A 14,976-nucleotide genomic window follows, 5' to 3' on the forward strand; every position below is an offset into this window, starting at 1 on the left:
TTAAAATACCCACTTTGTATATTTAGACGTAGAAGGGAAAGTCGAAATTGAATACTCTGAGAGAGATATCAGAAAGAATGCAAGCAAACATGAATGAAATACACAGTCATTCAAGTCTTTATGACTAGACAAAAATCACATAGATATTAGTTCTGTAAACCATCCCGAATTGTTAAATAGTCCAATTATGACTAGGCGTCAAATGATTTGTATACCGCCTTACTAAAGGAAAATACATTCCTTGTAGCAAATAACTCAAGCTATTCTCTATGAATAGATGATGCAAGTCATTCTTTATGGCGGAACAGCCCAGTTAATATTTGCACCGCAGCCACTGTGTTTCATCTGAAGCCAACACCTATGTAATATTCTTGAAATGTTTTGAACCAACTCATATCTATACAAAAATGAGAAATATATATTGAATTTTTTTACTTGGCTTAATATGAGTCAAATTAAATGAGTTTTCTTTTACCATAGTGATGGATTTCTGAAATTTATACTAATATGACTCGACAAATGACTCGACAAAGATATGACTTGATCGTTGTAAATTGCAAAGAAAAAGATGTAAAGCATATGGAACTTTCTTTCTTTCTGATATCTTTCTCAGAGCATTCAGTTTTGATCTTTAGTTTTATATCTAAATACATTGACAAAGTGAGTACTCTGTGATAATGAAATTCAAGGGAAACATCGCGAAAAGGCATAGCAAAAAAGGTTGTCAAGAGAGATATAAATTTGACCTTGATAACACCCTGCTCTCTTTTCTATCATCATCTTCATCAGTATCATCTTGCAGCATAACACGAAACAGATCACTAACAATCAGAAAAATAGCAAAGAAGATAACCGCCCAACATGAATGCTTTGGAAATCCCCACTGCATTTCTCCCCAGGGCAATCCGGACGTTAATGAAGAACCTCAAGCGCATCGAGGCTAGTATCAGACAGAATGGAGAGAGGTCTGCCGACGACCTTATCGAAGCCGGTAAACTCTACGAAGAGTTCCTACAGTTCGTCATAAAGCACGGCGAGACGACCGAAGCGTATCGGCGCAGTTCTCGTCCGAGCCGTATTAGAAACAAGGACATAGAAGTAGACGAAAATGAACCGCCTTCCACCACCGAGTGGCTGGCTTCTTTTGCGTCGCGTTCTGAGCCCGACAACCTTCCAAGCCCGGACGAGATGCAGGATTACATTAGGCAGATGATCTATATATTGGATGTGGAGGTCCGACTGCGTGAAAAATACAACGTGGAGAGGTTGAAAGCCAGGCCGGTTCAGCATCTGAGAGATGTGCTTGACATGTTTATTTCACAACTGAATATCCCGTCTAGAATCAAGTTGATCGGTGGGGGACCTGTGCGAATGACAGAGGCAATTGCCGGGATAACACAAATCATTAACTCCCTTGGGTCAAATATAGACGAGTTGCTTCCTTTGTACCCAGATGAGGATGCGGCTGCGGCGGATGCGGATAGGATGATTGCCGAAATGATGGCGGAGAATGGCGAGTGATTTTTGATATTTTGACATTTTGATATTTGTTTGATATTTGGTGTTTGTTAGCTTGTTGGATGGTTGTCTTTATCCTTATATTCCTTATTATTCTTTCTAGTATTAGCTCGCAATAATCCACAAAAATCATCACTTCCACCTTCTTCTTTACTCTGACCATCCCCAAGCCAACACATATCCACCATTGTTCTCTGCCTTGAGCTTTGGAGAGAATGCGGCAAAAAGGTTCGGACTAGGCGCCATAGACAGGGCCCTTGAAGAGTAATTTCTATAGGGACTATTCCCACTCGAGCGGAAATTGCCATGTTCCGTTGCAGTTCAGTTCGCATCGGCCCTACTACATACGCCAGCTAGCATAATCAATCGGCGCAATTCTATGCAAGGGCAGTGATGTCGTTATCGTATTGCGTCGACAAAAATAATAGCTCCCAATAGTAGAACAATTTAAAACGGGATGTCATCCTAAAATTAAAGACATAAGATAATACTCAGATCCGAAAAAGTCCTCAAACTCCATTCCGTTGGGTATATACATCAAAATAACAATCATCACGCGAAAGAGAGATAAAGAAAAGGCACACAGTACTATGAATTGGCCTTCATTGTTCCACATGCCGAGCATGTCCACCACTCGGTTTCCATGAATGCGCCGCAGACATGACACAGCCAGCCGAGAGGCCGCTTCGATTTGCTATTTTCCCAAGCAGCCATTTTTTCCGAGGTATCCTTCTTAAACGAAAGCACACGGCTACTAGACGAGTCAGAGGAAACGCTATGTTGCGACTTTGACAGCCTCCTTTTGGCAGTGTTTGGTGCGGAGTTTTGGACAAGTCGGGACTGGGTGGTCAGTAAAGCGGCAGGGCGTTCAGAGCCGCATGCATCACAGCAAAGATAAGTGGATGGATTGTTGAGGGTGCAGGTTGGACAAGACCATTGTGTCTTGTCCAGTTCATCATCATTGTTTTTTGCGGTATTGTTTGGCTCAGAGTCAGATAGCGTTCGTGTAGTTGAAATGAGCTGCCTGCGTGGCTTGGAATGCTCTGGAATCGGGGGTGCATTGGGATAAACACTGCCTCGAGGACCAGCTGGGTTTCTCTGGCTGGGAGGCACGTATAAGGAGCCCCATTTTGAGCGCTCATCCTCTTGGATCATCTCAATATAAGCCTCCATGATGGCCCGTTCGTTTGCATCATCTTCCTCGGCTTTGGTTCGGAAGCCGTTCCGAGATGCCTCTTCGGCGAGCTTTTCGCCTTCGCTCGAGCCCGAGGCGCATCCATTTGTGACATCTATCCGTCGCTGGGCAGCATCTGCAATGACCCTTCGCACATCTGATCCTTTAAGAAGAGGTGCTCCTCCGAGCTTCTGTCCAGAGCCAGCTCCCAAGGTTCGCCTTCGCTCGGCCGCGGCACGGGCTACTCGTCGAGCTTCGTCCACAGGCATTCTACGACCACCAAGACGTTTTCCTTCTGAAAGAAATCCTTCGCCGGTATATCCTTTAATGACAAGCTCTTCATGCTCATCACGAAGCTGGTTCCAGAGCGCATGGAAGTCTTTGTTGTGAGGACCATGGACAATATGACATAGCCTATCATCTATATCAGGAAAAGGAGCGCTATGAAATCAGAATCATGGTAGCTTACTCATGCAGCATTGTATCAACGACCTGCTCAAGAGGCAAAAACTGTCGCTCATCACTAGGATAACGTAGTCTGAGACAGATCTTTTGGCCGGCATTGACATTAAGACCGAGCAAGTTTCTCTGTCGTGGATAAAACTCAGACAAAGTTCCCACCTTCCAGCCGCGCTGTCGCATAATCGGCTTGACTAGCGAGGCCACTTTGCGGAGCACAAGCAGGGCTTCTGCTTCCCTAGGCCGGTGTTTATCATGTTGATACTCAATAACTAAAGGGTCGAGTTCGTGCATGGTGAAATTTATTCGATAACTCGATATGGCAGGGCAGACGATTGTCTTGGTCTCCACTCAGAAGGAGAGATGAACTACATCTGTTTGTCGTGATACGGAGATCGAAGACTGAAAGAGTGGTAGATGGATCCAGAAACAGCTTTGTAATCTGGATGGGCTCAGTCAGAAATAGGCACCCGTACGTGACACGTCGCCCTGCAAAAAACAAATACAAACCGGCGATTGGATGCTGAACGCAACGGCACAATTTCCAGAAAATGCCGACAAAAAGTCGACGACCTCTAAGACTTGTACGGAACAAAAGAAAGAAACCGTTTGTTCGTAGCCCCCAGGTGGCGACTCCCGACGCGTGGTCACGTGCCGACCCTAAAAGGGTTATATGAGACTGCAAGCCCTAAGTTGGCCTTGAATCATGGTTTGTTCAACTAGTAGACAGGATAAGTTGGTGCATTTGAGGCAGTAGTTTTATATATATACTTACTTTAGTCATGTATCTATCTACAATTGAAAGGGTGAATTGTTTCCTGCTAAATGGAATATGCATTGATTGATATAAAAAAACATCGTAACTGCGTGATTGTCCACAATTGTTCAAGAAACAGGCCCAGAAGCAAAATCCAGCCCAATGGTCCCCCAGTCAAAAGCCTCATCCATGCCCCCGAGATCCATGACGGATAAATCACCAAATCCTGGGAAATATCTGTCACTAATTGGCAACTCAGGAAGGTCAAACAGTGGCGGGGTTTTCAGTTCAGTCTCTAGCGAGTTTTCAGTCGTACCGCTCAAATGGCCTGCCGATGTGTTTGCCGGTGATATCTCATGAGTCACGGTGTCTCCATCGAAGCTCGATAGTGGTCGACTTAGATGAGGTATTTTTTCTTGCACCGGCAGTGGGAGCTTTGTCACAAGTTTTGACAGAGTTCTGTAACATACCACGGCAGTTTTGGCAGAATACTGGGTCTGTTTCACCATGTCTAGTACTGAGCTGATGCTTTCAATGACTTCTTCCCGTCGAGAAAGCTTGAAATCAATGTCATACATCATTGCAGAGCAAAGAGTAGCGATTGTATCAAACATCACAAAGATGACCAAATGGAATTTCGAGTGGATAGGGTACGCCAGATCATAGAACTGATGCGAGATGTGGACAAGTGCCAAGGCGCAGTCAACCCCTGAATTCGCGAGCGTGGGATCGGAATTGGCATTGCTTTCGTAGGGCTTTCCGATAAGATACGGCTTCAGTTGCTGAAACATTATCATGCGCCCTATAGTATGAAGTTGAAGTCTTTGTGAAAACACATAGGGATACTCTTCATCCCACTGTGTATCTGGGTTCGAGAGGCGGTATAACGGTGGAAAGGATTCAAACCAACTGTCGATTACTTGCTTGATAATAAGTACTTGAGAAGAAGGAACGATATCCTGGTCAATGTTCGTTATCTTCGTCAAGTCTTGAATCAATTGACACTGGAAAATCATATGCGTGATCGGAGATGGCGGATTTTGACTATCCCCAAAAGTATTTTCTAGTCTTCCTGTTGGTAATTCAAATTTGCCACTGCTTATTATGAGCGGTCGGGAGAGAGATGCCGACATCTGCCTATATATTTATTTTAGCTATTACTTTTAAAGAAGTTAGAAGATAGATGTTTCATACCAGTCCCATATATAGAGAATGCACCAAACTCTCCTTCTCATCTCACATTCAAAATCCGAATAGCGTTTATTGAACGCATCTCTATGCATTCCTAGGCTATATTAGGCAAAGTCATAATTTATTATCGTTGAGGGAGTATCCACTCACCTAATTCCTGAGCTTTATGTATTGCAGATCCCAAAACCTGCCAGGACTCCGCAAACAATGCCTCTATCTTGAACCAGGAAGCTGTCAAGAACAATTGCTGAACAAGAGTTAAGCTTCCCTTCCCCGACGGTATTTTCGAGCTAAGCTGTTGGGCGGCTTCATGATACCGTTGGGATAGACTCTGTGTTTTCTCTCCCAGCTCGATTTCAAGCTTTTTGCGTAGCTCACCACCAACTGATTGCGTGGCGCATGCACAGACGCGAAGAAGTAGACTGGTAAAGGCAGCGTCTAGTTTCTGTCCATTGGTTCGTTTCGTCCACCATGCGGCATAGTCCTGAGAGAACTTTAGAGGGAAAAGAATGTAATATTGGTAATTAACCTCTTTTAAGAAGTGTTGCACCAGAGAATCTGCTACCAGTCAGAGATAGTCCGGGAGAAAGCAAGCCCAAGCCTTTCACCCACCTGCGTAAGGTTTTGGGGGTATAAAGCTCAGAAAGTTTGCCGTATCGGACGTGAAAAAGTCACAGTCAGCATCACTTTTGGAGGCCGGAGAAAGAATGAAGTTCTCTTCAAAAGGCATGTATCCTAGAGCCCGGAACCCCTCATCGTCTGGTAAAGTGGGTTCATCTGAGCGGACCAGAACATCATCTGTGATCACGGGAGCGTGAGGTTTTGGTGTTCCTGATAGTTTTCTAAACGTATCATTAGCTTCAGCATACAGCTATTACGCTATCCGAATACCTTTTGTGCCCATTTGAGGGTTTGCTAACCCTGTTGGGTTTCCTTCCAGCAACGACAAATTCACAAAGATGAGATATGTTTCTTGATTGGCAGTGATTACACGGCCATTCACGACTGCACTGTATGTATCTCAGCACACTGTTCCTTGTCAAACTAACGTTGACATTTCAACATATGAATGTTGTGGCGTTGATGCTTACTTTTTGTTTCCGGCGCTGACACTCTGTACACGATGTCGAGGCTTTTCCGATTCGGTTTCCCTCATTCATCACGCTACATTATTCAATGAACGCAACATTTGAAGAGAAAAAAAGCAAGCAACTGATGAAAAGGAGGAAAGAATTGTATGGAAAGCGGATCAATGCGGAGTAGGGATCATGTGACGCTCCGGCGATATCGAAGAACGTATCGCCGAGTAGATTTTCCCGTCCACCCATTCTCAACTTTTTTTCTCTCTTTCTCCATGAGCGCGTTTATTACCATCAAAACGAAATGACGAGCGATGATCAGTTCTTCTTCGATTTCGTGAGTATACACGGAAATCCCAACTAGACTAGACTGTCCTGTTTCTGACGATGCTTTCTTCTTCCAGCTTGCCTCGATACCCCATGACGTAAAGCGATACTCGGCGGACGTCGCTGATGCTATCGATCGCCACGTCGACTATGCGGCCACCGCGGTCAAGGACACCTTGACTGTCTATCTACCTTCTATAATAAAACCCGGCACTCGAGATGTTAGTTTATTGCATCCACCCAAACCGCTCTCAGTGCCCGAGCGCGTCTACAACTGGGTTTTGCGCAACAGGGCGTGGACGGCGGCGCTTATAGCCTTCTTTGGAACTGGCAGTGTCCTGCTCCTGGGCAGTAGGGTATTTGATCAACGCAAACGCAGGGCGAGGCGGGCTGGAAATGGGGCTCGAAAAGAGATTGTCGGTATGTGGTAGTCGGGGTTCTTGTGACAGTGGGCTTTGGATACTAACAAGTCGTCTGTCTAGTCATCGCGGGATCTCCTCATGAGCCCATGACGAGAGCAATCGCCGAAGACCTTGAGCGCCGTGGCTTTATTGTTTATGTGGTTGTTCAATCCGCGGAGGAAGAGCATATAATTCAAACACAAAACCGATCAGATATCCGAGCCCTACATCTCGACATAACGACTGTAAGAACTGGTGTTTTGGAGTTTGGATGACTATCATGGCTGACTAGAGATACAGACTCCTTCCACCCCATCGGAAATACACCCTGCACTTCACGGAATCTTCTCCCTCATATCACACGCGCAATCGCCGGCTCCTGGTATCCAGCCTCACACCTGCCAACTAAGCGGGCTGATCATCCTCCCTTCGCTGAATTATCCCACTGGTCCGTTACCGACGATCCCCGCATCAAGTTGGGCAGATACAGTCAACACTCGACTCCTTTCACCTATACTGATCACCCAAATGTTCATGCCTCTCCTCACACATCGGAATCATAGCAGCTCCATCCTTTTCCTTTATCCATCCATCTCCTCCTCCCTATCGGCACCTTATGCTGGACCTGAGGTAGCCATCACGCGGGCTCTGTCCGGGTTTGCGACTTCATTGCGACAAGAGCTTCGCCTGTTACAATTCGCCAATGGCGCTTCGTGTAATATTGATGTGGTTGAAATGCGGCTCGGCAATCTTGACTTGGGCTCACAATATCGCGTGTCTCAGGTCACTGGCACCGAGATTCTTGCATGGAGCCCTCAACAGCGAGCCCTGTATGGACAGTCGTACATGTCGAGTATCGAGCAGCGGCCGATGGCAGCTCACGGACCCGGTGCGATCCGCGGCTCGTCTGCGCGCGTCCTCTACAATGCGGTGTTTGACAGCCTGGCGCCACCGCAAAAGTCCCTCTTTGGAAATAAGAAGAGGAGAAAGCCCGTTGTCTTTGTCGGACGCGGGTCTCGTTCATACGGCATTATTGGCCAGTGGGTTCCTTCTGGTATTATTGGTTTCATGTTAGGATATGGAAATTCTCCCAGTACGGTTTCGAGCGGCGCAAGCAGCGAAACGGGATGGGAGAGGGTTTAACATATGTTTCTCTTTCGAATTTATTGATTCTCCACTTTGGGTTACCTTTTTTTTTATTTTCCACTCTTCATGACATTTAATTAGCTACCTTATAATATGACTGGAATGTTGCATAGGTGTAACTTTGACTATTCTTCAAATGTTGACCTAATGGAAAGTATTTCTAAAGTATGTACAGTGTTTTCCAAGAACTCCTTTTTTTTTTAACCTCTCTTTCATCCTAGAAAAGAAAGGAAGAGGAAATAGAAAAGTGACTACTTCTCAACCCCGCGCGACGCCCTGAAAGCTCCACGTTCAGTAGTATACACCAACTCACGGTCACGCTTGGAGCGCTTGATCCGCCCACCCGTCCACCGACGACGCAACCAGATGAATAGCCAAGTCAGAGCAAAAGCGACAAGAACAATAGCGAGAATGGCGAAGCAGTATCCAGTCACTTTGCCGCTGTTTTTGCCATGGGGGCCCGGGTCGAGGAAGCTGTAACTATAAAAGCCCTGTGTCTTGTGGGTAAGATAGGCCAGCGAGAGATAGAGGAGGAGAATCAGAATGAGAAAGGGGGCGTGGATGAGCGGATGCAGCGGGGTGGTGGTTAGGAAGATTTCGAGTAGAGCGTAGAGACCGATGATGCCGTGTTGGGAAATCTGCGGTGAGAAGAAGGGTCAGTTTCAATTTCATGATTAGATAGGTGTCCAACAGGCAAAAGTCATTCAGAAGAAAGGTTACTTACATTGCTCCAAGCGCCGAACCAGGTTGGATACCAAGGTCCTGAATACAGGATAGCCCAGAAAATGATCACGACCAAAAAGGGAAATGTGGTGATGCAAGTATAGAAGAGAGCATGAAGGCCGCGAAAGACGCGAGGCAGTCTATCGAAAATGGCCGATCGTCCGGTCGCCGCATACACAAAGGTATGGATCGATGCGACAATGAAATAAAAGCCCATGCCCCAGAAATTCAGCCAGGTGAAGTAGCTGAACGACCGGGCAATGGCGGTGCTGGCGTCATGCGTCGCATCCCAGGCGAAGATGAGAACGATGCAGACAAAGATGTAAAAGCCGATGATGGCGCGCAACCCACCGAGAAAATAGGGAGGCAGAATCCACGAGGTTTCGTATGGATGCAGATGGTCCAGGCCTGGATCTGCGCCGAAGAGGCTGAGGAATGGGCGCATCTTGGTTTTTTTTGGTCTTTTTAAGCTGTTTATGACCCTTCAGTTTCGGTGAGTTGAAGACTGTTGCATACACGAAATCAGCAGCAGATAGGCAGTGTCGATAGTCCACTCATATTTTCGCACTTGCTGCCACGGATGAAGTTTTTTTCCCTCCTCCACGCTTTCAGGACCGCGAAGATCAAACAAAGTCGCAGGAGAGGGGAGCGTAAGGCCTTACGCGGCAGCCCCGTCTTATACGCGTTAGGCCGCATGCGGACGGCCCCACACGGGTTTGCCAACTTTAATCAAAGAGCTCGCATTGTGATTGGTTGTAATGAGAGATACACCCACTTTATCTGACAGGGATGCTTGCGGAAGCCAATAGGGGCCCGCATCTGAAACGGGGACTGTTTGACAATCAATTTCTATGCCTAATATAATTAGATGTTTCTATATCAGCAGCCATTGATGACAATTGAGGTATTACACGCCAGAGTCTAGTTTACTGAGATGATAAAGCAGTGCTGTATCCCCAGTGACCCTGCGGGGACTAATTAAGAAGGGTTTGTTTGTTATGATGGCCTGTCGAGAAATAGCATCCCCTAAACAACAAATATGAAAGGCTCACCCTTCAAAAGACTAAGAATATTCGAAAGGACCTTACTGCAGTCCAACATATCGCACGAACATCGAGACCAACAGCAGCAGGATCGCGACTCCTGTACATCCACAAATTCGAGTTGCCGTGATATGGCAATTGACGACGTTACCAAGGCATCTATGCGCCATCACAACACCTTCAGAACAGCAAACATAGTTGGGAATAACGAAAGGCACGAAATTCGAAAGGTTTGACCTGTCTCTCATCCTGATCAACCAGGAACACATTTTGACTCATTAAATATGAATTTAGGTTTCACTCGATGATCTCTCCTCCTTTTACAATGAAGCCTTTGCACTCAAGAGAGTCTCCCGGCTCCCTCTCCTCCGTGACCACGCGCCCAAAGTCATCAAAGCAGATCCCCTCTCCGGCATCCTTGTCCTCGGTTATCCTCGTCTCCATTGGGCGCCACTATTGCAGCGGGTCGAAGCTTCCGCATTTGGCCTCGAAACATTGCTGGAGCTGAAGCTGAAGCTATGCTCGTACATTGGAGTTCTCTACAGGAATGGCGTGGTATACCGCGTCAAACAGGACTGCGTGTATCCCGTCAAGAGAGCATCGGGGAAATGGACGCTGTATTTGGGTGGCTGGCAAGATGTTGGGTTTTATCCTCAAAGTCAATGGAAGTCGGCTGCGTTGAAGGAACTGAAGACAGAGCAGTTGGACCGAATAGAGAGTTTCTTTGCGCTGCTGTGTACTCGTGCAACCGCTATAGCCGAGTCAGGTGCTATGAATGGTGCAAAAGATCAAGGGAAGGGCTGGAGTGGCTAGAGATGACCAGGGCCAGGGATATCAATGTTGCGCTGACAATATCTTAAATAGCCTCGCCAACAAGAAACACATGATTTGGCGGAGCAGTAGGCTTCAAAAACATTTCAACATCATTCTGTCCACAGAGGGAGCCGCAGTGAGGTCAGAATGGAATGCACACTAGACCTTCACATCGCTATGCCAAGGGGAAGATGATATTCATCTCAATCATTCCTGTTGTTTTAGGTGTTTATATCCGCCATCACTCGAGAACCACCTATAAAAGCAGGAATTATCTATATCTTCAACATTGTCACTAATATTTATACAGTCTAACCTTATTAGGAAGGGTATTAAAATATGTTCAAAGATGGTTTAGGGGTGATCTAGTAAGAACAAGTTACGTATAAGCTATAATAATAATAATCCAGCAAAATCAACCATGGAAAAATCCGAAAAAGACGGAAATGACATCAAGGATCGCCGCGCATTGCTCGCCTTGATTGGGGCGAGACTCCATTGACTCAGCTGCGCCGTTGGGCGGCTGTCACCGATGGCTCAGATCTCTCATCTCCGCGCCCGTATTATTACTTTATTAGTAGTACTAATAATAATAATATTGATTTAATTGATTTCATATGTAGCAACACTAACTTCCCCGTTATAATCACGCCATCTCCTCTATGGAGCGCATGCCATTCTGTTTCAGATTCTTCGTCTATAGCTATTGCGTGTCCTTGTATCGCCACCGACGTTCTTCCGAAGCTTCGTCACATTTCTGGGCTATTAATACTGTTGTATACTATGTATAGTGCACACGCGATCAAAACGTAAGAACCGAATTATTCTTTAATTAACGCGAAATCAAAACATGGTTCGAGGAGGCGCCAAGATCAGCAAGCATCCACTTGGTAATTACAGCTTTCTAGTGACAGTTGCCCCTGAATTATTATTTCGAAACCTCCTGACAGGGGAAGCAGACATAATGTGCGTAATTTACTCCGTATAACATAGCCGGCTCCAAGACAAGACTATCCGCCATTAGTATTCCATCGAGAGGTGTATTGATTACTTGTACTCTGTACTCTGTGCAGCACGAGGGGTATAGCATACGGTAATACGCATACGGTACCTGGCCAACGGGGCGGGCAGACAGTGGAGCCAAGCCGCCCTCTTTCCTTCCCCCAAACCGAAAGGTGTCAGTGTCACTCTACTCTGCTCCGTACTCCCTTCAGTTATCTTCTTCAGCGCCTTGTCCTGTGCTGTGTATCCATGGTGCTACTACACCTACTACACGTCGCTCGGCTTGATCTCGCCTCCCACAGCCTTGCTCTCTCTGCTATGTCGCGTTGAGACCTGTCCGCTCCTTTCTCCTCTGGGCCTGTCACTCCTTATCGCATCCGCCCACGTCACCCCGATTCGTCTCCGATCGCCAGCTACTGTCTCAGTCCACACGCTTACTCACGCACTTCCTACTCGCCTACTCATACACCAATGCTGAGATCTGTGGCTAGTCACTGCAGACTTCTTCATCGACATCCATCGCTGTCAGTCGCCGACTCTCGTTGCGCAGGACCGTGCTGCCGTGCCGTTTTCGCAATCGCATAAATCCCCACACGAGACAAGACAGGTCACATCAATTCTATATTCCCTGCGGCGCCCCTCATCGCGACCATGAACTCACGTCCGGATTACCTCGACTTCCATGGCGATGGGACTCGGTCTGCGCGAGCGAGTCCGTCTCCTCGCATTGAGCACTTTGACGGCGAGATCCCTCCCGCTCTCTCTCCGCTCGACGCATTCGCTGCACAGGGTCGCTTGCTAGCAAGGCAACTCGACGAGTCGATGAGACGCGATCGCCGCATGAGCAGGCTTCCTCCTCAGAGTGTTGCCCGATCGCTATCCCAGCCTCGTCCAGGCTATTTCCGCTCCCCGGGCTCGGATAGTTCACAGAGAGTACACCGGCCAACCGAAAGCCCCGATTTGGTCGTGAACCATATATTCGAGGATCCGAAATATAGGCCCCAGTCACAGCACCCCCGCATCAGTGGTTTGTCGATTCTCCATAGCGAGACAGGCTTCGACGATGACTTTAGTCAACCTCCCATGCCGCAAGATGATGAATCTGAAAGAGTACTGCCGGCCACCTGTTATGAAGCACCGCGAGTCGAGTCACCCGAGCCAGTGGTAGCCCTGCAGCGAGATTACTCGGATTCAAGCAGCAATCTGCCGACTCCTCAGTCCAACTCGCACAATTCGCCCTCTGTCTCTGCTGGATCTTCCATGGACTCAAACCATCCTCAGATCTCAACCACCCTTGCGCCGCCGGTTTCCCCCATGCCACAGTCCTTTTATAACCCAAAGTACATGCAGCCAGAAAACTCTGACGATGACTATACCAGCTCGAATACTGGTTCGACATTTTCCAAAGCGCGCCAGTTCTCTGCGGGTAGCGGCATTTCCATGCCGTATTCGCCCATGTCGCCCCATGTTCGTTCACATCCGCGGTCGCCATCGGTCAGCTCAGAAGCCTCTAATTATCTACCACGTCCGTCTTTCAACTTTTCGAGACCTTTGAGCCGGTCGAGCACAAGTTTGTCGGCGCCGTCGCCCGTGATGCCCCAGGAGGCCCCAACTTCCAACCAAACGCCCTCTACCGCGCATCCAACATCCGGTCGACAGTCTTCGACCGGAATTCACCGAGAAAACAAACCGGCGCCGATTGTACTTGAAGAGGGAATAATGGCCTCGTTTGACGAGGAACCTCCGTCTTCGGCAGTGTCATCGTACGTATACGCCAAGTATTCGCTGCCCCGTGGGCGCTCAGTAATGAGAAACTCTATCGTATTTGCCGGCTTGCAAACGCCACATTTTGAATGGCAGGAACCTCTTTTCGAGAGCCCACCGTCCAAGACTGCTGGCGACCGAACACCGTCTCCCGGAGCTGCGCCAAAGGAGACCCCAGTCCAAGCACCGGAAGCGAAAAGCAAGCAGCTCAAGCCACCCAGCGGGGAAGCTATCCCTACGATTGTTGATCCACTGGATACGGTCCCATCGACTCCGACGCGCCAGTCTTATGAGATTCCCAGAGAAACACGTCCTTCATTCGAGCTCCCTCCAAACCACCTTCAGCGCTCTCGTAGTGAACACCACCTGGATGATTCAAAGTCCTCTTCTGCCGACTCCGCCAGCACCATCAGACCACTTACTGCCCGGACCACAGCCACCCAGGCAACCGACTCTGAGCAGTCTACCGAGCAGTCTGTAGAGGAGCATGTCGACAAGGGTATTGAATGCCACGAGAAGGGGGCATTACAGGAATCAACCTATCACCTTCGTATTGCTGCCAAGCAGAACCATCCCATTGGTATGCTGCTATACGCACTTGCTTGCAGGCATGGTTGGGGCATGCGTCCGAATCAACGTGAAGGAGTGCAGTGGCTTCGCAAAGCTGTCGATTCAGCTGGACTCGAAGTGGGCGAAGATGATGAAGCCGTCGGCGGCAAGGATGCGGCTGCTCGCAAAGCCCGCCGGGCGCAGTTTGCGCTGGGAATTTACGAGCTCGGTGTCAGCCATCTGAACGGGTGGGGCATAGAGCAAGACAAGGCTTTGGCTCTTCGATGCTTTGAAATTGCTGCACGATGGGGTGATGCTGATGCCCTTGCCGAAGCTGGTTTCTGCTACGCTCAGGGTGTTGGCTGTAAGAAGGATTTGAAAAAGGCAGCTCGATACTACCGACAGGCGGAAGCCAAGGGTATGAGCATGGTTGGGAATAGTTGGTATGTTTTTCTCCCACTTTTCCAGTAGTTAATTTTAATGATCGAGCACTAACTTTCTGCAGGATCTACAAAGACAAATACATGGCGGACGACGATGATTCAAGGCAGTCAAGGCAGTCTCGCAGCCGCCAGGGTGGCGCATCGGAGAAGAAACCACGCAGCAAATCTCGAACCCGAAGCATCTTTGGACGGAAGAAATCGCTGGCTGCTTAGGCCTTTTTCCGTCAAACAATATTTCTCTTCTTTGCATATCATACGGGGAAATGATGAGTTCCCCCGCCTAATTCGTCGTATATAATTGGTTTCGTCTTTGCATCTTTGATCTCTTCGATTATATCCGACATGCCTTGTTTTCTGTTCCAGCATCTTTTAACGACTGTTTCGACTTGCCCTGTCAGTCCGGGGCTATATCGGCAATTTTGACATTTCAAAAACTCTAATTTGCACACCACTTTGCATCATATTATGATCTTTTTACCTATCATTCTTTCATTTCTCTTTGTCTCTCTTCATGCTGAAGTGCAGCATAATTCTCTTCGCCATTGATACCCTAATTATCATATTATTCCGACCAGTCATTTTACTTG

At 47.6% G+C, this 14,976-nt stretch overlaps 7 protein-coding genes across 7 annotated transcripts; 4 read left to right on the forward strand and 3 right to left on the reverse strand.

Moving 5' to 3' along the window:
- Positions 1–861: 861 nt before the first annotated feature.
- Positions 862–1,521, forward strand: TRUGW13939_00324 (uncharacterized protein; the record flags this gene model as incomplete). The annotated part of the gene is made up of 1 exon (XM_035483534.1): positions 862–1,521. The coding sequence occupies one exon, from the start codon at positions 862–864 to the stop codon at positions 1,519–1,521; it is 660 nt and encodes a 219-aa protein (XP_035339427.1).
- Positions 1,522–2,106: 585 nt separating this feature from the next.
- On the reverse strand, positions 2,107–3,445 carry TRUGW13939_00325 (uncharacterized protein; the record flags this gene model as incomplete). The annotated part of the gene is made up of 2 exons (XM_035483535.1): positions 2,107–3,106; positions 3,162–3,445. The coding sequence occupies 2 exons, from the start codon at positions 3,443–3,445 to the stop codon at positions 2,107–2,109; spliced, it is 1,284 nt and encodes a 427-aa protein (XP_035339428.1).
- Positions 3,446–4,036: 591 nt separating this feature from the next.
- Positions 4,037–6,255, reverse strand: TRUGW13939_00326 (uncharacterized protein; the record flags this gene model as incomplete). The annotated part of the gene is made up of 6 exons (XM_035483536.1): positions 4,037–5,045; positions 5,103–5,193; positions 5,250–5,657; positions 5,712–5,941; positions 6,020–6,109; positions 6,191–6,255. 6 exons carry the CDS (start codon positions 6,253–6,255, stop codon positions 4,037–4,039), a joined length of 1,893 nt encoding a protein of 630 aa, XP_035339429.1.
- A 227-nt stretch (positions 6,256–6,482) lies between these two features.
- TRUGW13939_00327 (uncharacterized protein) lies at positions 6,483–8,049 on the forward strand (the record flags this gene model as incomplete). Its single annotated transcript, XM_035483537.1, has 4 exons — positions 6,483–6,515; positions 6,583–6,925; positions 6,988–7,151; positions 7,207–8,049. 4 exons carry the CDS (start codon positions 6,483–6,485, stop codon positions 8,047–8,049), a joined length of 1,383 nt encoding a protein of 460 aa, XP_035339430.1.
- Positions 8,050–8,303: 254 nt separating this feature from the next.
- On the reverse strand, positions 8,304–9,220 carry TRUGW13939_00328 (uncharacterized protein; the record flags this gene model as incomplete). Its single annotated transcript, XM_035483538.1, has 2 exons — positions 8,304–8,690; positions 8,777–9,220. The coding sequence occupies 2 exons, from the start codon at positions 9,218–9,220 to the stop codon at positions 8,304–8,306; spliced, it is 831 nt and encodes a 276-aa protein (XP_035339431.1).
- A 594-nt stretch (positions 9,221–9,814) lies between these two features.
- TRUGW13939_00329 (uncharacterized protein) lies at positions 9,815–10,631 on the forward strand (the record flags this gene model as incomplete). Its single annotated transcript, XM_035483539.1, has 2 exons — positions 9,815–10,048; positions 10,113–10,631. The coding sequence occupies 2 exons, from the start codon at positions 9,815–9,817 to the stop codon at positions 10,629–10,631; spliced, it is 753 nt and encodes a 250-aa protein (XP_035339432.1).
- A 1,653-nt stretch (positions 10,632–12,284) lies between these two features.
- TRUGW13939_00330 (uncharacterized protein) lies at positions 12,285–14,602 on the forward strand (the record flags this gene model as incomplete). The annotated part of the gene is made up of 2 exons (XM_035483540.1): positions 12,285–14,389; positions 14,452–14,602. The coding sequence occupies 2 exons, from the start codon at positions 12,285–12,287 to the stop codon at positions 14,600–14,602; spliced, it is 2,256 nt and encodes a 751-aa protein (XP_035339433.1).
- Positions 14,603–14,976: the final 374 nt, after the last annotated feature.

This window comes from Talaromyces rugulosus, chromosome I (assembly GCF_013368755.1).
Source record: "Talaromyces rugulosus chromosome I, complete sequence".
NCBI classification, from domain to species: domain Eukaryota; kingdom Fungi; phylum Ascomycota; class Eurotiomycetes; order Eurotiales; family Trichocomaceae; genus Talaromyces; species Talaromyces rugulosus.